The sequence below is a fragment of the Mobula birostris genome, chromosome 5, assembly GCF_030028105.1.
Source record: "Mobula birostris isolate sMobBir1 chromosome 5, sMobBir1.hap1, whole genome shotgun sequence".
Classification (NCBI taxonomy): Eukaryota; Metazoa; Chordata; class Chondrichthyes; order Myliobatiformes; family Myliobatidae; genus Mobula; species Mobula birostris.
The window spans coordinates 122,085,544-122,112,153 of record NC_092374.1 but is presented as its reverse complement, the minus strand read 5'-3'; the positions used below and the strand labels follow the sequence as shown (position 1 = coordinate 122,112,153).

The following is a 26,610-nucleotide window of genomic DNA, read 5'->3' as shown; positions in this document are numbered from 1 at the left end:
TGGAACAGACCTAATGCATAGAAACTAAGCTGTCTGTACAGTTTTGTACAAATGTCGTGGGCACATATTTATAGCTAGGCTGCCTAAGACTTTTGCACAGTACTGTATTTGTCAATGTGAAGTCGAGAGCGAGTTTGTAAATCTGATGGGAACAAAGGATGTTGGGAGTGATGAGGGTGGAGTGCCTCAGGACAGGTGGCAGAGAAGGAATGCCAAAGACGGGTAGCCCAGGTGCAGACACACACAACTCTGAGACACCAGGCAAGGTCATTTGATTCCGTACGATTGCTTTACTGATCATTACAGAATGTTTCCCTGGTGTTTCCCACTCCGTCCTCTCAATCTTCCCAATTTCCCAACCTCTCCTTGCCCCCATCCCACTCTCAGTGCACAATAGAGACCCGTATCAGAATCAGATTTATCATTACTCACTTATGTCATGATTTTTCTTTTCTTTTCTGACAGCAGTACAGTGCAATACATAAAATTACTACTGTATACAGGTGTCCCCCGCTTTTCGAACGTTCGCTTTACGAAACCTCGCTGTTACGAAAGACCTACATTAGTACCCTGTTTTTGCTTTCGGAAGGTGTTTTCACTGTTACGAAAAAAAGCAGCGCGCGATAAAAGGCAGCGCACGCCTGAAGCAGCTGCACTCCCCCGGATTTTCGTCGGCATTGCTTAAATACGAGCCTGTGAGCAGCTGTTTGCAAGATGAGTTCTAAGGTATCAGAAAAGCCTGAAATAGCTCGTTAGAGTGTTACACTTAGCGTAAAACTGGACATAATTAAGCGTTTTGATCGTGGTGAACGAAGTAAGGACAAAGTGAGTTTGGGTTGTGGAAGCTGACGAAGATGATGTTGACGAGGTTTTGGCATCTCATGACCAAGAACTGATAGATGAAGAGCTGATGCAATTGGAAGAAAAAAGGATAACAATCGAAACCGAATGAGTAATGATAAAGTACGACTTTAATTTTGAAAGGGTACGTTGGTTTAGGAGATATTTGCAGCATGGTTTGAGTCCTTACAAAGAACTTTGTGATAGAAAAATGTGCAAGGCTCAGCAGTCAAGCAAGCCTTCCACATCAGCCACAGCAGACGACGAACCTCGACCTTCGACATCGAGGCGGGCAGAGATAGAAGATGAGCTGCCTGCTCTAATGGAAACAGATGATGACAAGATGACACCCCAGTGTCCCACCACCCCAACCTCCAGGTCGCGGACAGATACTGATTCGCGGAAAATGCAGCAGTAGCTGGGAGACACACAGCATATCTTTAAGAAAAAAGCTGAAATAAACATGCTAATTAATTAGGTGGCGCCCCACACGTAAATGTCAGCCCAGATCAGAGACGACGCAATTGGAAATCGGCACTGATTTGGGCCGACAATTACGTGTCAGGCGGCACCTATTTCGGCTTTTTTCTTAAAGATGTGCTGTGTGCCTCCCAGCTACCGCTGCATTCCTGCATGCCTCGTGGCAATGTATCAGTCGGCGGCCTGGAGGGGGGGGGCCACTGCACCATCACAACCTGCGACGACTCAGCCTAACACACCATCATCAGTGTGCTCTGCGCTGTCTTCCCAATTCCAGTAAGTGATACTACACTGTACATACATTATTTCTACTTTATATCGGCTGTGTATTTTTAGGTTATTTGGTATGATTTGGCAGCTTCATAGCTTAAAGGTTACTGGAGAAAGTGTTCTTGCCAACAGCGCTTGCGTTAGATTTTCTGCCAACGGCGCTTGTGTAAGATTTTCGCTACGGAGAACAGTTCAGTAATGATTGTGAAAAAGTATTTCTACTTTGTATAGGCTGTGTATTTATCATATCATTCCTGCTTTTACTATATGTTACTGTTATTTTAGGTTTTATGTATTATTTGGCATGATTTGGTAGGTTATTTTTGGGTCTGCGAACACTCACAAAATTTTCCCATATAAATAAATGGTAATTGCTTCTTCGCTTTACGACATTTCGGCTTACGAACCGTTTCATAGGAACGCTCTACCTTCGAATGGCGGGGGGAAACCTGTACTGCTGTGCAAAAGTCTTGGGCACTCTAGCTCAATCTATCAATATGTGTGTGTGTGTGTGTGTGTGTATATATATATAATAACTTTTGCACAGTACTGTACATTGTCCCTGTAGGCAGATTCTCCATTAACACTATTGGACTCAGTAAAATAATGCAAGTGAACTGTGAGCAGAGCTCTTTGTTCTAGTTCAGAGTCCATGTGATCACTGTCAAAGTGCATTGAAAATACCTTCAAACCACAACTGGATTGCTTATTGCAGACGGTCTGAACAAAGCATCTGGGAAACACTTATAACTTCAAAGCAGCCATGTGTTGTTTAAAGGTTAAAGAACTTTGTATGTAGCTGTGGAAACCACAGAGTGATTTAAATAAGAGTGACTTGCATGCAAATAAGAAAAATAAGACTTCTCATTACCTGACCTGTGTTTCAAGATAGTATTTCATACAACAAATTGGATCAGGATTCTAGCTGTTAAAAACAAATCTTGCTCTAAAATCTCTACTTTCCAAAAAAATAAAGGTTTAATTTTCAATTTTCAGCTTGGTGGCTGACGTGGTGGTGTTCAATTCTGCATTTAATATGGAATCCTTCCTAAAGGGCATTGGCTCTTTCATGAAGCTCATTCCCGATCATCGGCCCAAAGATCTTGAGAAGCTCATCAGACCCAAGTGCCAAGTATTGTATTTTCCGATCAGATTTCCTGATGTTACCAGGTCAGTAGCTGCAACAATCTGATATTTCAAGGTCTTTAAAGGGCTAACATGAGTACTGTAGTATTTTTCTTGGTTTTCTAACTTACTCACACGAATGCCCAAACTGAGAACTTATTGAATCTAAGTTTATTTTTATTTATCCAGCCCTTCGAGCTGCGCTACCCCACCAATCCCACAAACCCTGATTTAACCTTAACCTAATCACGTGACAATGTACAGTCACTAATTACAGACCCAGTACGTCTTTGGACTGTGGGAGGAAACCAGATCACCCACAGAAAATCTACGCATTCCCCGGGGAAGATGTACAGAGTCTCCTTACAGAGGACGCGAGAATTGAACTCTGAACTCTGTGACGCTCTGATCTGTAATAGCATTGTGCACTACTGTGGCACCCAAATACAGTTTAATGAGTACATAGATATATTTGTAGATGATTGACAGTGTCTATAGTCCTTTTTCAAAAAGAAGTATTTGTTGAGCAACCATTTATTTTTAGTTTTTTTTTTGAAGGGTTGTTTTACCACATCGCACAATAATACATAACCCTGAATATTTTCTCATGTTTTACTTGATTTCTGCAGTATGTCATATGAAATCTAAAATAGCAGATAAGCTTGTAGGAGCTGATGTTGGCATAAGAGAAAATTTATTTGCGACTGACAACTAACTGAGCCAAACACATAAAAATCAAATAAAATTTTGATAATTCGTCCCCCTCCAAGTTTAACATTATCAAACAAAAAGCTCAAATCTTTTTTAAATAGTGCAGGTCACCAGGAATGTGAGTTTTTTTTTTCCCCAACGGCTTCCACAGTTAGCGGTGAAGCTAAGATAATGATTACTTTCACTGGTGTTGCTATTGGATCTATAGTCAGGGAAGCAAAAAGCTGAGTTGCAAATTGTTTTGCTTAAAATAAATGGTAAAGATTTCTGCTACCTTTTAATCTGTTTTGCCTCACTGAAACATTCATTTTTAGTTTTCCAAAGCACAGTAATGTTATAATCAAATAAGAACTTGGGATCTGCCACAACTATGACACTGATTGATAGCTAATAGAAAACCTGAACTAAATAGTGGATGCACGAAAAAAAATGATCCCCCGCCACAAAAATATAGACCAACTTCACCAAAACGCGAAGTGAGTATATTATGTTTCACAAATGACATTATGATTGACCACATTAATATTCAATTTTTCCTTCATAGGTACAAAAACATTAAATGCTCATTCTGATGGTCTATCATTTGTCACCATCAATACATTAAAGATTATAATGTAGGCTCACTTTCAGCTTGCTTTCTTATTCCATGCGTGAGCATGGCATGCTATTTAAACTGCATTTGTGATAACAGTATAGAAGAGCTCATTTATCTCACTGTGAACAGTAAAGTATTATTAGCCCAGTTTGTTTTAGTAATTATAAGCTGCTTAAGTCATTACTGTACAGTAATGGAATTCATTTGATTGTACATATCAAAACTGAGATTGTGGTACATTTGCATATTTTCTATTATCTAATGACATTCATCTACACCTGCAGAAACATTCCCTCTGTAAGGTGACATCGGTCAAAATGAGAGTTTTCTTTCTAACATGAGAGCTTTTTTTTAATCAGTTCATTTAGCTTTCTTGCTGTTGATATCTGTGTAAAAGAGATTTGACATTGAAACAATTGAATTGGAGACGAATATTTGCATGAAGAATTGCTTGCAAGAAGAAAAAGTTATCATGTTCAAAATGTAAGGCACATGTGTTTGAAATGAAAATTAAGCCATCATTTTAGATTATGAACCTATATTGTATATGACCCAGATGGGATGTGATTTGGGCCAGGTTTACAGGTGTACCAGAGCGTTAGTTCAGGTGTCATGTGCATCTGCTGTCTTCAGGAAGCAGTTATGACACAAGTTCTTCTGACAATTCTAATATTGGACTTCAAAGGCATTGAGCATCTTACTGGCTAAATTATTGCCCCCATATAATACAGGCCTGGACCTTAGTAACAACTTTGAAGATTATTAAAAATTAAAAACAAAAATGACCAAAATTGAGTTTATGCTATAATCTGGGTATATGTTTTTGCTCAGAGATGACAGTGACTTCTGCTGTCTCTGCTCATTGGGTGGGCTGACATTCCCTTTTACACACTGAGTGCTAGTTGTATAAAAGTAACAACTTTTGTGTCACGGAATGTATGTAGGTATTGGCAGAGGTTCAGCTAGAGGAATAGTAGATAAGGGCACTGCCTCCTGCAATATCAAACCATACATACCAGGAAAATTTAAGGCAAACCAGTAATCAAATCTGACGTTGTATTTCTTGGCAACAGTTATTCCCTATGTCCTTGGGCTAGAAGGGGAAAATTGTCTAGAGATCCAGCTTTCCAGTGGTGGAACTCAAATTGTGCACATAGGGTTCCCATGAACTCAGCCAACTCTCAATGTTTTAGGCTTAAAGTATGATGATTTAAGTAAAATAATATTTGAGAAGCTGCTAGATCTGTAAGCCAACAATGATCTCGTATCTACGGGAGAGAAAACCGACGGAAAGAGAACAATACAACTACGCACACAAAATGCTGGAGGAACTTGGCAGGTCAGGCAGCATCCCTGGAAGTGGATAGACAGTCAATTTTTTGGGCCAAAACCCTTTTTCAGGACTGAGAAGGAAGATGATACGTGAAGGTGGACAGGAAAGGTAAAGGGCCAGAGAAGAAAAAATCTGACAGGAGAAGAAAATGGACCATAGGAGAAAGGAAAGGAAGAGGGGACCCAAGGGAAAATAATAGGCAGCTGAAAAGAAGTAAAAGGTCAGTGTGGAGAATAAAGGAAGGGGGGAATTTATTTACAAGAAGGGGAAACCGATATTTCTACCCTCAGGTTTGAGAGTAGCCAGACGGATATAAAATGTTGTTCCTCTACCCTGAGGGTGGCCTACACATTAGAAGCAAAGAAATCTTGGTTTCATTTTCCTCTTGACAGTTTATAGTATCTGGACGATACTTTGAAATCAAATAAAGAAAGCAAAGGTGGTCTTGAAAGAGAGGAGCCTTATTTCTTTTCATCGTTATCAATGTTCTTGAGGAAAATGTTAAAATTGTGCTGTGGTTATACTAATCCCAGGCTAGACCACACCTGGAGAACTGTGTGGTCATATAAAACATCATATTTTAAGAAGGATATCTTGGCTTTGTCGGGAGTGCTACAAAAATTCACCAGAATAGTGCCCTAACTCAGGGATTAATTTATGAGAAGAGATAACACAAGAGTAGGTTGTATTCTCTAGAATTTAGGAGGTGTCAAGATAGTGGGGAGAAAAAACATTTCCACTAAGTATCATAGTCTAAAAGCTTTGTTTTTTTTCCCCACATTTAAAAGACTTTTGAATATAAGCTGAAGAACAGTTTACAGCATCAGTGTGCCAGTAAGATTATTGAGGAAGAGTGGCAAAGAAATGGGAACAAAACCCTCTAGCATATTTTCTCTAACGCAGTACATTTCTACAATCAAGTTTGTTTCGGCATTTGCTTACTTGGGGAGTCCGTTGACCATGCTGGGGTCTTATATTATTTACCAGGGATGAGAACCTACTGAGAATATTCTTACATTCTTTGCCCAGTTTTAATGAAGAATGTTACTATTTTATCACTTCTTGTGTATGCACATCACTGTCAAAGCTTGCATTTACTCCCCATTATCTATTGCCCTTGACATGGTAAGCTGTTCCCTTAAGCTGTTGTAATTCACACAGTGATGGTACTCTAACAATGTAGCTAGTTATGGAGTCCAGTTAGGGATTGAACAGTAACAGAAGAACAGCAATATGTTTTGCAAGTGAACATGGAGGGGATTTTGCTACCTGGAATGACCTTTTTATGTGAAAGACACAATAGAAGTGTAAGGTGCTATTAGTGCTATTGTCCTTGTGATAGAATTACAGTATCTAGCCAGGTCTTTCACTCTGAGAGCAGTCCTAATGCTAAGACTTACCATAGTATCACCAGTCAAGACCTGCTTTCCATAGCTTTCGGCAGCCCCACCCCCCACCCCCATGATGCTCTGGTGGACTCCTCAAGTGTCTAATGGGTCAGCAAGAACTCCTGAGGGCTTCCCAAACACTGCGTGCGCCCATAGCAGGTTAAATTTTGTGCTATCACAAGAGGCTCATTTAAATGAACAGAAAACATTAGTTGTCAGGAAAATTTTAAAAAAAGTAGCTTTATAATTATTTATTTGAATTATTTCCACTATTTTAAATTGATTTGTAGAGTATGAATATATTTTTAAATTTTTGACTGCTGACACTTCTTGACACATTCTTATTGTTAGTGCTTATGAATATCAGAGACTGCAGCACAAATATTTATGATAGCTGTGGAGAGGGTGCAGCCTCGAGTTTCTGTGAGTGCAGCAGACTGTTTGACCCAGTATTCCCTGAGACGACTAGAATCTAAAATCAAGGATCTTCTGCTGAGGCTTTATAAGGCATTGGTCAGACCACACATGGAATATGGTGAACAGTTTTGTATTCCTTGTAGAGTCATAGAGAAGTACAGCACAGAAACAGGTTTTTCAGCCCACATCATCCATGTCAAAATCCTTTTAAACTGCCTACTTCCAACGGGACCATAGCCCTTCATATCCCTACTATCCATGTACCTATCCAAACTTCTCTTAAACGTTGAAACCAAGCTCGCCTGGACCAGCAGCTCATTCCACATCTCACGACCCACTGAGTGAAGAAGCTTCCCCTCATGTTTCCCTTAAACTTTTCACCTTTCACTCTTAAGCCATGGCCTCTGGTTGTAGTCCCTCCCAACATCAGTGGAAAAAGCCTGCTTGCCTTTACCCTATCTATACCCCTCATAATTTTATATACCTCCAGCAAATCTCCTCTTAATCTTTAATGTCCAAAGAATACAGTCCTAACCTATTCAATCTTTCCTTATAACTCAGGTCCTCCAGACCTGGCACCATCCTTCTACATGTTCTCTACACTCTTTCAACCATGTTTACATCTTTCCTGTTGGTAGGTGACCAAAACTGCACATAATACTCCAAATTTGGCCTCACCCATGTCTTATACAACTTAAGCATAACATCCTATCTTCTGTACTCACTACATTGATTTATAAAGGCCAATGTGCCAAAAGCTTTCTTTATGACCCTATCTACGTGTGACACCATTTTCAATGAATTATGTACCTGTATTCCCAAATGCCTTTTTCTACCGCACTCCTCAGTACCCTACCGTCCACCGTATGAGACCTACCCTTGTTGGTTCTACCAAAGTGCAAAACTTCACACTTGACTGTATTAAATTCCATCTGTCATTTTTCAGCCCTTTTTTTCCAGCTGATGCAGATCCCTCTGCGAGGCATGATAGCTTTACTCACTGTGCACTACAGCCCCAATCTTGGTGTCATCCGCAAATTTGTTGATTCAGTTAACCACATTATCATCCAGATCATTGATAAAGATGACAAACAACAGGGGACCCAGTACCGATCCCTGTGGCACACCACTAGTCACAGGCCTCCAGTCAGAGAGGCAATCATTGACTACCACTCTCTGGCTTCTTCCACAAAGCCAATGTCTAATCCAGTTTATTACCTCAAGAAAAAATGTGCTGGCATTGGGGAGGGTCCAGAAGAGGTTCACAAGAAAGATCCCAGGAATGAAGGGTTAATGTATGAGGAGCATTGGATGGCTCCAGGGCTGTACTCGCTGGAGTTTAGAAGGATGAAGTGGGATCTCATTAAAGCCTATCAAATATTGAAAAGCCTGGATAGAGCGAAAATGGAGAGGATGTTTCCTATAGTAGGGGAGTCTCAGACCAGAGGGCATAGCCTCAAAATACAAGGATGTCCCTTTAGAACAGAGATGAGGAGTAATTTCTTTTGTCAGTGTGGTGTATCTGTGGAATTCATTGGCATATGGCTGTGGATGCCAAGTCATTGGTTATATTTAAAACTGTCGTTGATAGTTTCTTGATTGGTTCGTGTCAAAGGTTATGGAAAGAAGACAGGAGAATGGGGTTGAGGGGGATAATAAGTCAGCCATGATAGTATGGTGGAGCAGATTTGATGGGCCAAATGGCCACAGGAAACTGCTATTCCTGCAAATCGAGATATATGATAAGCTGTCTGACTGCCATGAGACATTCAAGGGATAAAGGGAGATCAGAGCTCACCATTGCCCATAAGTAGTGTAACCAATGAGCCAAGGGAGAATGAGGGAGGCAGACAGCACAGCTGGAAGATGTATAATCCCCTGAGCTACAACACATGCTTGGGAAGGGAAGCCTTGGCTGGAAGTGCTGTGGCAATGGTTGGATAGGTGAGGAAAAGAGTGAAACAACAGAGAGGTAATATAGGAGTATGGTGTATGGTGTGACAAAAATTACATCGAAGACAAACAAGGTAGGTAAAAATGTTTTTAAGAACAGAATATCGTATTGCCAAGCACCATACACAAAATGCTGGAGGAACTCAGCAGGTCAGTTAGTATTCATGTAAATAAACGATCGACGTTTTGGGCCAAAACCCTTTTTCAGGACTGGAAAGGAAGTGGGAAGATGCCAGAATGAAAAGGTGGTGGGAGGGGAAAGAATAGCTAGAAGGTGATGGGTGAAGTCAGAGTGGTGGGAATGGGAAAGGGCTGGAGAGGACAGTGGACCATAGGAGAAAGGAAAGGAAGAAGGGCACTAGGTGATAAGCTGATGAGAAGAAGTAGGAGGCCAGAGTGGAAGAAGAGGGGAAATGAGTTATTTTACTAGAAAAGAAATTGATATTCATGCCATCAGGTTGGAGGCTACACAGTTGAAATGAGGTGTTGCTCCTCCACTCTGAGGGTGGCCTCATAGTGGCACAAGATGAGGCCATGGGCTGATATGTGCAATGGGAATGGAAATTTAAAAGTTTGGCAATTGGGAAGTTTTTTGCAGATGGAGTAGAGGTGCTCGACGAAGAGGACCCCCATTTTACAACAGGACTCACCAATGTAGAGCATTGGGAGCACTGGATACAACAGATGACCCCTATTAGATTCACAGGTGAAGTGTTCACCTGGAAGATCTGTTTGGAGCCCTGAATGGAAGTGAAGGAGGAGGTGAATGGGCAAGTGCAGCACTTTGGTTCTTTTCAGGGATAAATGCCGGGACGTAGATTAGTGGGGAGTGGACAAGGGAATCACGGATGGAACAGTCCTTGCAGAAAGTGAAGAGTGGAGTAGGGAGATAGGTAACTATAAATTTGTTGGTAGAATCTCTTTGGAGATCGCGAAAGTTGTGGAGAATGATGTGTTAAATGTGGAGGCTCATTGGGTGGTAGGTAATGACAAGATGAACTCTTATCACTGTTAAGGTGGCGGGAAGATGGGATAAACGTGGATGTCTGGGATGTGGAGAAGATGTAGGTGAGGGCAGCATTAATAGTGGAGGAAAGGAAACCCTGTTCTTTGAGGAAGAAGGACATCTCTGATGCCCTGGAAAGTAAAGCCTCATTCTTGGAACAGATGTGATGGAGATAAAGAAACAGAGAAAATGAAATGGTATCTTTATAAGGGTGGGTAGAAGAATAGACACTTTGGTCATATTTACGCATTGTTATGGATTTACTGTGGAGATAGTCAGTGCACGCATGGTATACTTTTAGGGGTTTTGGATAGGAAAAGGCTGGAGTTCAACATTGTTATTCAAAGAACAGAGTAGATCTTTTTAGAGGAGAGAATCCTAACAGTTACTTTGAAATAGTGGGTACTGGTAAATAGGGGTAAGATATGATAATGTATTCTCGTAAGGCAGGTGGGAAGGGGGTTTGTGGTTCTTAGTTTGGCAGGAAGTTGCTGAAGTCAGTATTGGATGTTGCCCTTTTTTCATTCTGGGAGGCAACAAGAGGTACCCGACTATAACGTCTGAGACGAACCAGATCAATCAAACTACTTCTTAACTAGTACTGTGTTGATTTCCTCATCCTTTCTTTTGAGCAGCCCAGAACTTCATTAAGTCTGTACACTAATATCAAGTCACACTTTGGGCTTTGGTTGCTTGAGAAGTTGGATTCTGGCATGAATTTGTAGCCAGTTGTTAATATTGAGGTGAAATCTAAGATTCAGAATGAAAATAAAATGATAAGTCTTTCTGGACCCATTGGCAGCTTAAAGGTTAAATGTTTACAATAAATCAACTTAACCTCAAAGTCCGTTCATTGGTTAAGTGGTCAAGTTCTTTTTTTATGCATTTTCATCATTTAGTGAGCTCTCAAGGGTTGGTGGCTTCCTCTTTCAACGTGTACATGGTGTTAATGAAAAGTTTAATTTGGATTTAAAAGTGGGTTATTAAAGGAGATTACAATTTAGCAATCATCTCTTTTGCTCCGTGGTTTCCTCTGCAGAGATAGCTTGCAAATTACTACTTGATAGTGACCATATTTGTAACTGGAACACTAACGTTATTTACAGATTAATTTTAAACTATTTACAAATGTAAATATTACTGAAAAAGAACTCCTGCTCCAATGTACACTCAGTGGCCACTTTATTAGGTACAGGCGTGGAACTCGGTGTAGTATTCTGTAGCTGTACCCCATCCATTTAAATGTTCAACGTGTTGTGTGTTCACAGATGGTCTTCTGCACACCACTGTTGTAACACGTGGTTATCAGAATCCGAATCAGGTTTAATATAACCGACATGTGTCGTGAAGTTCATAAACTTAGCGGCAGCAGTTCAACGCAAACATGTTAAATATCAAATAAATAAGTAATCAATTACTATATATAATACATTAAACAGTTAAATGAAAAAAAGTGCAAAAAGAAAGCAGGTAGTGGTCATGTGTTCAATGCCTATTTCAAATTTGGATGGCAGAGGGGAAGGGGAAGGAGCTGTTCCTGAATTGCTAAAAGTGAATCTTTCCTGATGGTAACAATGAGAAGAGACACTTTTCTGAGGCACTGCTCCTTGAAGATGTTTTGGATACTGTGGAGGCTATACCCATGATGGTGTTGACTAATTTTACAACTTTCTGTAGCTTCTTGCTATCCTGTGCAGGACCCTTGCCCCCCCACCCCCATACCACACAGTTATGCAGCCTGTCTGAGTTACTGTTGCCTTCCTGTCAGCTTAAATCAGTCTGATCATTCGCCCTGACCCCTCTTGTTAACGAGACACTTTTACCCACAGAACGGCTGCTTGTCGGATTTTTTTTTTGTTTTTTACACCATTCTCTGTAAACTGTAGAAATTGTTGTGTGTGAAAATCCCAGGAGATCAGCAGTTTCTGAGATTCTCAAACCACTCCACCTGGCACCAGCAATTATTTCATGGGCAAGTCACTTAGTTCACACTTCTCTATTCTGATGTTTGGTCAGAACACCAACAGAGCCTCTTGACCATGTCTGCATACTTTTATGCATTGACTTGCTGCCACGTGATATTTGACAAGCAGGTGCACCTAATAAAATCTGACTGAATGTACATATAAATACTCTTCTAAAAAATTGCAAGCACCACCAATCAACAATAAATTCTCCAATATTGTGTTTAAATGACTGCAAAAGATTCTTGCTTTTCTCCCTCTCTGTACAAGTATATAAGCATGTTTTTAAAAAAGCAAGTGTTATAGTTAAACTTTTTAGGGTCTTTTATTATAATGATACTCGCTGGAAAATTATTAATGTACGGGGTCTCTTTGTATGTTAAATTTAAAATGGCTTCTTTGTTATGTTAATCTTTTAAATTGCTGCGTATGTGGATTAAAATGGCTTCTATGTTATGTTAAATGCTGAGGAAGTCTCTCGCTAGACATTTGCTTGGGTTAATACAGACAGCAGGGTGCTATTAGCCAATGGATGTTCATGTTATCATTTCTTGGGGTGATAATGCTGTCTCATAAGACTGGGAACGGGGATCTTTGGCGGGGAGACGGAGAGGACGACAGATGTGTGGGAAGGCTCCGATCGATCACTCCGTGTGGTCCCGAGCCGCGAGTCGACGGGGTCCGGGTGGTCCCGAGCCACGAGCCGACGGGGTCCGGGTGGTCCCGAGCCGCGAGTCGACGGGGTCCGGGTGGTCCCGAGCCGCGAGTCGACGGGGTCCGGGTGGTCCCGAGCCGCGAGTCGACGGGGTCCGGGTGGTCCCGAGCCGCGAGTCGACGGGGTCCGGGTGGTCCCGAGCCGCGAGTCGACAGGGTCCGGGTGGTCGCCAAGGATTTCTAAGCTCCAACTTGTGCACGAAGAACTTGGACTTTGATAAGTCTGGCGCCTTTTTTTTCCCCATTACTTCCTTTTCTGTATCGAACTTATATTAATTTCATAGACTTAGTAATATCTATAAAGTGTACCTGGTAAAACGTACTGTGTGTGCTGGCTGATGATTGACGTTTGGGATTGATTCGGGCGGCAACCAACCCAGCGGGATTTCCCCTAGACATATACGAGCCAATATAGCTGAGCATTACATTAATAATCGGGTAACAACAATACGTGAAATAAGTCTGCGCAGAATTCAGTTCAAAATCAAGGAGCAAAGTCTGGTAATCATATGTGGTTTTTTGATGTATAGTAAATTAGTCCTGCATTAAGGACCAATTTGGTATACAATGATGCCTCTTAAAGCATGTTTAATTATAACTCCCTCACTGAAGTGCGAAGCCATACCAAGAAGAACATGACATGGAGCTCCCAGAACTACATCATGATTTTTATGACAAACACGAAAAAAATTCTGCAGATGCTGGAAATCCAAAGCAACACACACACAATGCTGGAGGATTTCAGCAGGTCAGGCTGCATCCATGGAAAAGAATAAAACATTGACATTTTGGGCTGAGGCCCGTCTTTAGGACTGAGAGAGACAGATGAAATGCCTTGAATTAAAAGGTGTTGGTGGAGGGGAAAGAAGATACCTGGAAGTGATAGGTGAAGCCAGGTAGGTGGGAAAGTTCAAAGGCTGGAGAAGAAAAATTTTGATAGGAAAGGGAAGGAGGAAGGGGATGGACCCAGGGGGAAATAATAGGCAGGTAAAAAGTAGTAAGGGGTATTGTGGGGATAGGTGGGAGGAAGGATTTGTTTACCAGAAGGAGAAATCGATATTCATGCTATCAGGTTGGAAAGTAGCCAGACAGAATATAAAGTGTTGTTCCTCCACTCTGAGGGTAGCCTCACCTTGGCACAAGAGGAGGCTACGGATCGACATGTCGGAATGGGAATTAAAATGTCAGCTGCCTGGAAGTTCCATTTTTTTGACACCTGCATGCTGCACATATTGCTTTTGTATATATTGCCTTTGCAGAGTATAGTGCATGCTCACAATTAACTGGGTGGTTTTAGTTGTTTATCGGTGTAAATTTAACAAGAATGCTAATAATGTTTTCTTTGCATCACATCCCATTCTATGAAAGCATTCAGAATTGTTCTGGCATATATCACAGGTTTTAAAAAAAATATTGCCAATTCCTACTTGTCTTTATGTGTGCTTGAGAGTGCAAAGGGTATTCTTGCAATTACATTAGAACAGAATTTCAAACAGTACAGCTCAGGAATAGGTCCTTTGGCCCATGATACTGTGCTAAACCAATTAAACCCCCAGCTAAACTAATCCTTACTCCCTATAGAAAGTCCAATTCTCTCCACTATTTGCATATTCATGTACTTGTCAAAGAACTTTTCAAACACCCCTATTATATGTGCCTCTACTATCATCACTAACACTGTATTCCAGATGCCCATCAATTCGATCCTCCCCACTAAACTCCCTCCAGGCACTTAACACTAACAAGTGGCTAAAGTGCTACATCTGCCCATACACCTCCTCCCTCACCTCTATTTGGGGTTCCAAACAGTCCGTCCAGGTGAGACAACACTTCACCTGTGAATCTGCTGGGGTTGTCAATTGCAGTCTCCTCTACGTTGATGAAACCTGTCGTAAATTGGGGGACCGCTTCCTCGAGCCCCTCTGCCACAAGTGGGACTTCCCAGTGGCCAACCATTTTAATTCCGATTCTCATCCAGTGTGTTGATCCATGGCCTACTCTTGTACCAAAATAAGGCCACTTTCAGGGTGGAGGAGCAACACCTTCTATTCCGTCTGGGTAGCCTCCAACCTGATGGCATGAATATTGGCAAACAAATTCCACCCCTCCCTCTATTCCCCACTTTGGTCTTTTACTTCTTTTCACCAGTCTATAACTTCCCCCGGGTCCCCTCCTCCTCTCCTTTCTCCTGTGGTCTGCTCTCCTCTCCTATCAGATTCTTTCTTCTCCAGCCCTTGACCTTTCCCACTCACCTGGCTTCACCTATCACCTTTCAGCTAGCCTCTTCCCCTTGCCCCACCTTTTTTTAAATTCTGTCATCTTCCCCCTTTCTTCTCAGTCCTGAAGAAGGGTCTTGGTCCAAAACATCGACTGTTTATTATTTTCCATAGATGCTGCCTGACCAGCGTATGGTGTGTGTTGCTTTGGATTTCCAGCATCTGCAGACTTTCTTGTGTTTTTGATAGATGCCCATCAATCTTCGTTTTTAGAAAAAAGTCTTGAGTATCTCTTTTGAATTTGCCTCTCTCACCTTAACGTCTCACACCAGAGAGTATGTACTTTTGACTCTGGGAATAGGTATCAACTGTCTACTCAATCTCTACCCCTCATAACATTATAAACTCCTATCAGGGTTTCAATGGATCATTTTTCAGAGATTTGGTCTTCTTACCAAAGAAATAATGTTCTTGCCATACAGAGAATACAACAATGATTCACTAGATTAGTTCTAGGAAAGGCCGTTGGATGAAAAAGGGGAGTTTTAGTAGCTTAGGCCTATATTCTCTAGAGGGTAAAGGATATAAACATTGAAGCATTTTCCAGGACTCGATATGCTTGGAAGATGTTTCCCTGGCTGAGGAATTTGGAAGATCTCAGAATAAGGACTAGGCTCTTTAGCACACAACTAAGGAAAATGTGCTTCACTCAGTGGTGATAATTCTCTAGAAGTCTCTGCCTTGGTGAGCAGTGATGACCCAGTCATTGAACTCATTCAAAGCAGAGTTCAATGGATTTCTAGACTTTAAACAATCAAGAGATTTGGGGATTGTGAATGGAAATGGTGCAGAGGTAGATCGGATGCTTCTTCTGTTTCATATGTTTTTGTTCACGGGATTGAAATGAACATATGTTCAATGTGCAGTGTATTGACTGTGCCAGTTGCTTGCCATTAATATAGAGTAGACTGCTTAGTTTTGTTCCAGTGATTTAATGTATTCAGCACCTACAGGATATTGTTGTGGCAGCAGTTTCATGTGTAAGTAGTAGGTTGCGTTAATGCACTACTGAAGCATGAACGTGTAGGTAAGTATTGATACAGGTGTAAATTTATCCAGTGTTTTGAACAAACCGGTAATTAAAATGATGAGGCTGAATATCAGCTGTGTGCACATTTGATTGGCTTGATACTCTAAAACAAAGCAATTGAAGCAGCCTTTTAAAGATCTGTCTCTGGATGTTCTTCATGCAGCATTAACTTTTTACACATGTAATATTTATAAATCATTGCCATGCATATTTATTTATAAGTTATGTTTGTATTTATAAATGCATAATTTGTGTGTGTGATTGTATTATTACATTATCTTTGAACAAAGGATTCCTGTTTAAAGTATTTAATTTTGCTCATTGCATGTTAAGTGAAAGTAATCTTTGTAAAGATTCCAAGAAAGAAAATTGTCTCTTTGTATTTACATTGTATTGATAGACCACAGTGATAAACATGTTAAAATTTATGATAATAGAAACTGATAAATATTGTACCTATTCTGGCACATCGTAGCTGAACATCACAGAGCCATTATATTTTGCAGCAAACAAAAGATGGAGACTAATATTGTGAGCATCTAAATTGAAGAGAGCGCTCCACAGTCCCTCCTGGTCAATAAAGGCCAGGTGCAGTGGTCGGTGTTGTTGTCTGCTTTTATCATGGAGATGTAGAGCAGAGAAGATAACATCTGTTGTGCTTCTAGATCAATGAAATCCACATTAAGCTTAGGGACCAGCACTTTCATCACTACAAAGAAGCAACTGAGGAGCAGTCTGATGATGACTTTCCCTGAGGCAGCAAGAACCTTCTGTAGTAACCATTTCTCACCTGTTAGAGAAGGCAGACATTCATTGCAACACACACAAAATGCTGGAGGAACTCAATAGGTCAGGCAGCATCTATGGAAAAGAGTAAACAGTCGACGTTTCGGGCCAAGTCCTTCATAAGGTCTTTAGCATTTTGAATGTGTTGCTTTGGATTTCCAGCCACTGCAGATTTTCTCATGTTTGAGAAATTAATTTTCACCTTCACTACGCTTGCAGGGTCTTTGGTCAGTTCAGGAAAGGGGCATTTGAAGAAAAAGAACTTGGGCACGATTCATGGTTCATTGGACAGCAGTTTCTAAGACCCGGACTGACTATAACAGCCATTGGAAAGGTATTGCCTGAGCTGCGTCTACAAAATTCTCCAAATTCATTAGCAGGTTATGAACTAATGTCAGTGATCGCTCAGGCCAACACCCTGCACATTAAGGCCCTAATTTAACTCAATTATATGCATTCGGCAGACCATGCTGCTTGCTTGCCTGACTTTACACTCTTCAAGTGAACACATTGTTCTGAAGTCTGGTTACCAAGTGGACAGAGGAAAAGGTTCACGGTTGTGCTAAAAGCCTCCTTGCTGAAAATAGGATAGTCCCACTGATCCTTGGGAATTTCTGTTGCATGAATGTTGAAAGCAGAGAAGGGATATTCTGGATGATATTGAGAAGCACAAGACCAAGCACCTGAGCCCACGGAGTCCCTACATAATGACAGCCGACTTACTGACCTGCTCCCACTATGGTAGAGTCTCCTGTTCCCACCTTGGCTTTGAGAGAAACCTCAGAACTCTCAAAACCAGAGTGGAAGAAAGCCATCCTTGATTCTGAGGGACAGCCTCGAAAAACGTCCCTGAATGTAATTATGGACATGTTTTTACACACCTTTCATTACAGATTTTATTTATACTGTGTTTATCAACCAAAGATTCTTAAAAGCAAATAATATCCTCACAAGAGGCGATTACTTTTGCTATTTATATTTCTCCAGCTGCCATTAATTGCCATTTCCTCTGTTTTATAGAATATTAAATCAAAGGTACTTCAATGTTTTTTTTTCTGTTAGTGAAATGAATGATCATTGTAAATTTCCCATGATTAGGCTAGCATTAAATCGGTGGGGTGGGGGTTTTTGGGTGGTGCGCTCAAACGGCTTGTTCTGCGCTGCATCTCAATCGATCAATAAATAGACAGAAAATAATTCCCTCCCAATTTAGATACATTTTGATGCTCTAGGACAATATCCAATGTTATCTAATCTATATTGACTGGCTCTTTATTTGAGATGTGGAGAGAAGGTAGAGGAGTGTGAGACGTGGTGCCTCAGTGTCAGCAAAACAAAGGAGAATGGATATCAACTTCAGGAGAGCTGGCAGCAGTCACACCCTTTCGCACGTGGGCAGCACAGCAGTGGAAACTGCGGCCAGTTTCTGACTCCTGGGAGTTCACATCTTGCACAACTTCTCATGGTCCCAGTACACATCCTCCACAGTCAAGGAAGCTCACCAACAGCTTTACTTTCTGAGAAGACTGAAGAGAGCAGGATTATGCACGTTAATGCTCACGATCTTCTCCAGATGCACGGTAAATCCTAGCACACTGCATCATTGTGACTGCACTGCGGCAGATAGGAGGGCTCTACAGCAGGTTGTTAAAAATGCCCATCGCGTCACCAGGGCTAGCGTACCCACTATCAGTGACATGTGTACAGAAAGTTGATGGAAAAGGCCTGTAATATTATGAAGGATTCCACCTACCCTGTTTATGGACTGTTTATCCCACTCCCAGCAGGGAAGAGGCTATGCAGCATCCACTAAATTCAAAAACAATTACTTCTCTCAAGCTGTCTTGCTGATTTACAGCTCCACCCATTAACTGACCCAGTCACACTCCTCACCACCTCCGTTATCATTTCCTGTCAGTCACCTAATGTACAGATGCTCCTGTACCTTGTGTCATTTATCTACATACAGTCAGTTTATGTGTACAAGCTAATCTTATGTACATTATCTATATTTATTGCATTTTTGAGTTCTTTATGCTTATTGATTTTTAAAATTTGTATCGGATCTGAAGTAACAATCATTTCATTCTCGTTTGCACTTGTGCACTGATGAATGACAATAAGCAATCTTGAAGCTGGAGTAATGTTTCATTTAGCTGTGTACATGTGTATGGCTGAATGACAATTAAACTTAAACTGTGAAATTATATCCACAGATTCAGTCTAATAGGTGATATAAATAGAAATTTCCTTCAAGTCAAGTCAAGTCACTTTTTATTGTCATTTCGACTATAACTGCTGGTACAGTACACAGTAAAAATGAGACAACGTTTTTCAGGACCATGGTGCTACATGAAACAATGCAAAAACTACACTGAACTACGTAAAACAACACAAAAACTACACTAGACTACAGACCTGCCCAGGACTGCATAAAGTGCACAAAACAGTGCAGGCATTACAATAAATAATAAACAATATAAGAGGCATAGTAGGGGGCAGTAGGTTGGTGTCAGTCCAGGCGCTGGGTATTGAGGAGTCTGATGGCTTGGGGGAAGAAACTGTTGCATAGTCTGGTTGTGAGAGCCCGAATGCTTCGGTGCCTTTTGCCAGATGGCAGGAGGGAGGAGAGTTTGTATGAGGGGTGTGTGGGGTCTTTCATAATGCTGTTTGCGTTACGGATGCAGCGTGTGGTGTAAATGTCTGTAATGGTGGGAAGAGAGATCCCAATAATCTTCTCAACTGACCTCACTATCCGCTGCAGGGTCTTGCGATCCGAGATGGTGCAATTTCCGAGCCAGGCAGTGAAGCAGCTGCTCAGGATGCTCTCAATACAACCTCTGTAGAATGTGGTGAGGAAGGGGGGTGGGAGATGGATTTTTCTCAGCCTTCACAGAAAGTAGAGACGCTGCTGGGCTTTCTTTGCTATGGAGCTGGTGTTGAGGGACCAGGTGAGATTCTCCTCCAGGTAAACACCAAGAAATTTAGTGCTGTTAACGATCTCTACGGAGGAGTCGTCGATGTTCAGTGGAGAGTGGTCGCTCCATGTCCTCCTGAAGTCAACAGCCAACTCTTTTGTTCTGTTCACATTCAGAGACAGGTTGTTGGTTCTGCACCAGTCCGTTAGCTGCTGCACCTCCTCTCTGCATGCTGACTCATCGTTCTTGCTGATGAGACCCACCATGGTCGTGTCATCGGCGAACTTGATGGTGTGATTCGAGCTGTGTATTGCTGCACAGTCGTGGGTCAGCAGAGTGAACAGCAGTAGACTGAGCACACAGCCCTGGGGGGCCCCCGTGCTCAGTGTGATGGTGTTGGAGATGCTGCTCCTGATCCAGACTGAGGTCTGCCAGTCAGGAAGTCTAGGATCCAGTTGCAGAGGGAGGTGTTCAGGCCCAGTAGGCTCAGCTTTCCAATCAGTTTCTGAGGAATGATTGTGTTGAATGCTGAACCGAAGTCTACGAGCAGCATTTGAACGTACGTGTCTTTTTTTTGTCCAGGTGGGTTAGGGCCAGGTGGAGGGTGGTGGCAATGGTGTCGTCTGTTGAACGGTTGGGACGGTACCTTGCACCTGTACATACATTAACTGTTAGAATAACAAAAATAAATCTAATTTTTTTCCTCTGTTATATTATGGTAAAAATGCTCAAAACTGTCCAGCTACACTTGCTTGATGTAAAGTCCCTAGTAATGGGACCATTCATGTGTCCATTATTTTACTGTCCTAAATTTCACTGCAAGTTTGTAATCCCACATTGTAGCACTAAATTGGAAGAGGCCAAGCACCTCTTGCTGAGCTAAACACAGAAAATGAGCTGGTAAGATGTCTCTGTATGGCTTGGAATAGAAATATCCAAGAGAAAAACTGCTTATTCTGAATTTGTGCTGACTGGGAACCAAGACATATTTTAAGAGTCTAAAAAAAATATTCTATTACTTGCCTTTTGGGATTGCTCTATGATAAAGCATCTAATATGCAGACTTATTTCCCTCCTATACCTAATTAAGTGACCTCTGAGTGTATGTTCATGGTTGTCTTCTGCTGTAGCCTACTGCCATCAATGTTAGATGGGTTGTGCATTCAGAGATGCTCTTCTGTACAACACTGTTGTAACACATGTTCATTTGAGTTAGTGTTGCCTTCCTTTCTGTCTGAATTAGTCTCGCCATTCTCCTCTGACCTCTCTCAATAATAAGGCATTTTTGGCCACAGAACTACCACTCACCGGACGCTTCGGTTTATCGCACCCTTCTCTGTAAACATAGGGAGACTGTTGTGTGTGAAAATCCCATGAGATCAGCAGTTCCTGAGATTCCCAAGCCACCTTGTCTGGCACCAATAATTATTCCACGATCAGATTGATTTGTTTCACATTTCTTCCCTATTCTGCTGTTTGGTCTGAACGATAGCTGAGCCTCTTGACCATGTCTGCATGCTTTTATGCAATGAGTTGTTGCCAAGTGATTCAGGTGTACCTATTAAAATGGCCATTCAGTGTATAGTCCCAGCATTTGGTGAGAACCATGCGGTGAGTTTGATCAAGGGTTTGCGTAAATTTCTCTATATAGCACCACATGAAAAGATTTCTAGGTGTCTATATCTTGCTTGGATTCTGATTCCAACCACATTGTGAAGACAAACTGTCGTAGCAAAAGATAACTTCTTGAATGTGCAGGGTGTTTTTATCTTCATTTAAAGAAATAAACATTGATGGTTTTGAATGCAGGCATCGCCCATTACAATTTATACTTGGGAAGAAGGCAGTGAGACATAATTTTGAATTGTTGCAGTAGCAGTTGCATGGGCTATAGATGTGGCATTTTCTGCATTCGTACATTAGATAAAATATGTGCTTCCAAATTTGCCTCAGTCCCCATTAGGTTAGTGCATGACCACTCACAGTGAAGCTACCCCATTCCCTTCTTGCTGTCTAATCATTGGGTTTATGAAGGAACTTGTTGGTCACCTATTCAACAGACCAAATGCCAAATCAAACATACTAAATTGTTTTTCGGCAGAACATGCTGTGTCCCCATGGTCTGTTGTGTAAAATATATTGAGAGATGTTCCATCTTTTACAGTATGACTGTCAATAGAAGTGCATATTTACTTAAATATTACTAAATTTCATTAACTAAACATTAACATTACTAATGGCATTCCTAGCTGCTTATGCATTTCTCCTGAGTTGTCTGTGGTCTGCTGCGCAATATGTAACCATTGTAAAGTGATCTGGGAGAAGCTGCTATGAAAATTAAAAATAATGGTGTGGGATTTCCCAAGAGCTTCTCTTGCTCTATTGGGATTTCTTTTTTTATCAGATACAGGCAAAACCCCCATTGCTGAGCTCTGAATTTCATTTATTCTGTATTGACCATGTGCAAATGAGAAAAGATTTATAAAGAAATATAAACACAAGAGATTCTGCGGACCTTGGAAGTCTTGGGCAACACACACAAAATGCTGGAGGAACTCAGCAAGTTTCTGTAGAGTGGGTTAAACTATTTATTGGTGGGGAGGCAGCACGGTAGCATAGTGGTTAACACATCACATTACAGTACCAGCAATCCTGGTTCAATTCCTGCTGCTGCCTGCAAGGAGTTAGTATGTTTCCCCCGGTGACCGTGCGAGCTTTTCTCTGGGTGCTCCGGTTTCTTCCCACAGTCCAAAGACACACTGGTTGGTAGGTTAATTGGTCATTGTAACTCGTACTGTGATTAGGCTAGGATTAAGTCGGGATTGCTGGGAGGAACTGTATCACAATAAAAACAAAAAAATAGAATCGATGTTTTGGGCTGAGACCTGTCATCAGGGCTGGAAAGGAGGAGTCCAAAGCCAGAATAAGATGGTAAGTTGGGGGGGGGGGGTGATGTTAAGGGGAAGGAGTATAAGCTGATAGGTAAGACCAGTGAGGGGAAAGGTGGATCGATTTGGGGGAGGGGGGGAATGAAGTAAGAAACTGGGAGTAGGTAGGTGGGGAAAAAGGTAAAGGGCTGAGGAAGAAGACATCTAATGGGAGAGAGAGTAGACCATGGAAGGAGGAGGGGAACTGATGGCCAGTTGAAGAGAAGGGGTGAGAGGATAACCAGAACAAAGAATGGAAAAAGAAGGGCAGGGGGAGGGAGGAGTATTTACCAGATGTTAGAGAAAATGATGTTCACACCATCAGGTTGGAGGCTAATTTTTAAAATGTTGTTGTTCCAAACAATTGTGCAGAGTTTCTCATCCAAGCAAAATATGTACATGCATTACCCTGATCTACATGTCATATTTATCTAAAGTATTCATGTTTTACTGTTCAGTTCACTGAAAACTTTCATTCCAGCAAAAATATCAGTTATGTTTCACATACCGATAAGCTCTTGCAAAGATCATAATTTATACAAGCATTAACACTTAGGTTGGCTTAACCCCACTGGTCAATAGATTGGTTAAATGTAAAATACTACAAATGGATCTTGGCATTTTATAGAACTAAGATTTCTTGGTAGCTACAGAGTATCAGGGCGATTAGGGGTCAGGGATCAGGTAGGGAATGTGTCAGTAAAACTGATAGCCTAAGCCACATAGGATTGGAGATGAGATTGATGGAAGTTTGAATTGAGTTGTTCTCCGATCTTGGCAATTTACCATAGGAGGAGACGACATGAGTGTGCTGTTAACTGTGGTGTGTCCTCCAAATGTTTGACTTTTATATACATATCAATCAGCTGATTGGTCATCATCCCGTAAACTCATTTGTGATGTAGGGAGGAAATCTTGGTGGATGTGGGTGGGGACATGTTGGGGAGAAGCCAGAGGCATCAGTGGTAACAAAAGGACTCCCCTTACATGACTCTGCATGCATTGGTAAAAAATATGGCTGAAAAGAAGCATGGATGGCTATCATCCCAATATGAGATTGATGGGGAATTACACCAGAAAAGGTTTGGTTGGGTCTCTGGGGCGAAAAGGCAGCCCAGAAATGATAGTTGATCGGCTTTGTTATGGAGAAAGTCAGTTTTCAATCACGTAACTCTGTGTAAAAATATGCTCAAAGATGTTAGAAATAAATTTCCTGCTACAAGTTTAAAGTAGAAACCTATCATGGTATTGGTGTCTTACTGCCAGTGTTGCATTATTTTGTTGTATCCTTGCTTCCAACATTCAGAATTTTCAGATGGGCTTTTTGTTATAGGACGTATTTCCTCCCCCTTGTATTTTTCTGCAAGTTCTTTCATCTGCATGATGTTTAATGATTAAAAATATAACTTCTATTACCAGCCTAGCATTGCCACTGAATCACTCAAATGAGAACAAGCTACACTTAATTCAAAACTTCCGTTGAGTGAAGGTCATCAATAATTTCAGATCCATCAGCATTCAAACATATTACTAAATGACAAATGTAGTTTCAATATTCTGTTCAACATCACTCAGGTTTTTCAGTGCTGTACTTACCGTGATATTATTAGTTAACAGCACATTTTGATTCAGTCGATATTTGCTGACGTGGATTCCCAGTGTGCCTCATAACAAAGGCCTCAAATTCTCAGAAGAGAGTGTAGTCACAATGTGGTCTTCTCTACAATAGATAAACCAAACATAGGTTGATTGATTGCTTTGTGGATCTCCTGCAGACAGCTCACAGGGATGACCATGAGCTTTAGTTGCCTGCCATTGTGATTCTCCATTCTACTCACACACCAACCTGTCAGTCTGTGGTCTCCCCTGCACTGTTACAGCGAAGCCCAACAGACGGAAGAGCACCTTATCTTCCATCTGGACACTTTTCAGCCTTCTGGACTTAAAAATTTACTACAATTTCAGGTAACTTGATTTCTGGTTGCATCAGTGTCCATCTGTGATTTTCGGTTCAGCTTTTTATTTTATCCCTCTTTTATTATCCTCCTTTTTCTCCCCGGAGTCGAGGACATTGCCAGTCTGGTCTTGGCGCATCTTCTTACTCCACAATTTGCAGCTCCAACATTCTTTTGTCTAGGTTCTCATTCTCTAATTGTTTTCATGGGCAAGTTAACTTAATTTACATCTTATCCCCATGGCCACCCCAGTTTTACCCCGTCAAAGCACTCTTTTCCTAAAAATAATCATAAACCATTAACTATGATGAGCTACTGTATATTTTTCATTTTTTGTTGAAGAGCATTATGCAAAACAGCTATTAATCTTGCAATTTAAGGTTATGGATCCCATTACGCTGTATACTTGTTCTGCACATGAACCATGCTCCAGAAAAGGTGCTTTAAGATGAGCCCAAAACCTTCAGGAGATGTTTAGCATTTGGAACATCAGGAAGAAGTACTCAAACTCCTTGTGCATCATATCAACTTCATCACCCCGTATTATTTTAGATTATGAGAACACTCAGTCCTCTTTTATTGTCATTTAGAAATGCATACATGAGTGATATCACAGAAAACAGGACAAACCAAATACTAACACTGACAGAACCACATAATTATAACATATAGTTACAGCAGTGCAAAACAATACCATAATTTGATGAAGAAAAAACCATGGGTACGGTCAAAAGTCTCAAAGTCCCCGAGTCCCCAATAGCAGGCGGCAAAAAGGAGAAACTCCCTGCCATAAACCTTCAGGCACCGTCAACTTGCCGATGCCTTGGAAGCAGCTGACCACAGCCGACACTGAGTCCATCCGACTGAAAACTTTGAGCCTCCGACCAGCCCCCCGAGCGCCTTCGACCTAACCCCGGCTGCTGAAACAAGCAAAGCCGAGGATTCGGGGCCCTCTGCTCCGCAGATTCCGGTTACCACACTGTAGCAGCGGTGGCAATAAAGCGGGCATTTCAGAAGTTTTCCAGATGTTCCTCGGTACTCTCACGTTCGCCTCCATCAAATAGCATCCTTTAGATTTTATATTACAATCCCATAAAAAAGACTTCTGTTATATTTTAAAGCTTAATTTAAATATTATAATATTAATCTTTGATATCAGTCACTAACTTTGTAAATCTTAGTGCAGCAAGATAATCATATCAGTTCAAAATGTCAATCATAAACGATGAATATTTGATTTAAAATTGTGGAAAATTACTTTTAAAAGTCTGTACGGAATGAACTAATGAACAATCAGGAAAAGACTGGTGAATTCCTCATATTTAAAAAAAACATTCAAATTCTTTCAAACAATATCCATTAGTTTCTGGGCCTCAGAAGGTTCAACTTGTATGTTGGCGATCCCTTGAAAATCAGTAAATCTCTTAGTGTTTATTTTGGGATTTGACAGGTTCGATGTAGGGATAATGTTTCTCCTTGCTGGAAATCCTTACAGCAGGATCACAGTCTCAAAATAATCCAGGATAGAAATGAGAAGAGCAACACACAAAATGCAGGTGAGGCAGCAAACTGGATCCCGAAGTAAGACCCCAGCCCAAAACGATGACTGTTTATTCTTCTCCATGAATGCTGCCTGGCTTGCTGAGTTCCTCCAGCATTTTGTGTGTGTTGCTCTGGATTCCCAGCATCAGCAGAATCTCTTGTGTTTGTTTTGTCTTTATCCTGAGAGCATTGAATCTTGGGGAATCCCTACCCAAGAGGGCTGCAGAGACTTGTTTGCTGAGCATATCTGCTAGATTTTTAAGTATGTAGAATTAATGCACTGAAATTGGTACTGACATAAAATATCAGCAGTGATTTATTGATTAGTAGGGCAAGGAAAGGAGGCTGAATGGCCTACTCCTGTTTCTGTTTTAATGTTC

General features: G+C 41.2%; 1 protein-coding gene across 8 annotated transcripts in view; it reads left to right on the top strand.

Annotated features, from left to right (window-relative positions):
- gtdc1 (glycosyltransferase-like domain containing 1) overlaps positions 1–26,610 on the top strand; it is a 364,282-nt gene that overhangs the window by 153,673 nt on the left and 183,999 nt on the right. For all 8 annotated transcript variants that reach the window (XM_072258615.1, XM_072258619.1, XM_072258621.1 and 5 more), the window contains one exon: positions 2,587–2,760. In XM_072258615.1, coding sequence (XP_072114716.1) covers positions 2,587–2,760 — 174 coding nt within the window. The remainder of the gene's footprint in view (positions 1–2,586; positions 2,761–26,610) is intronic.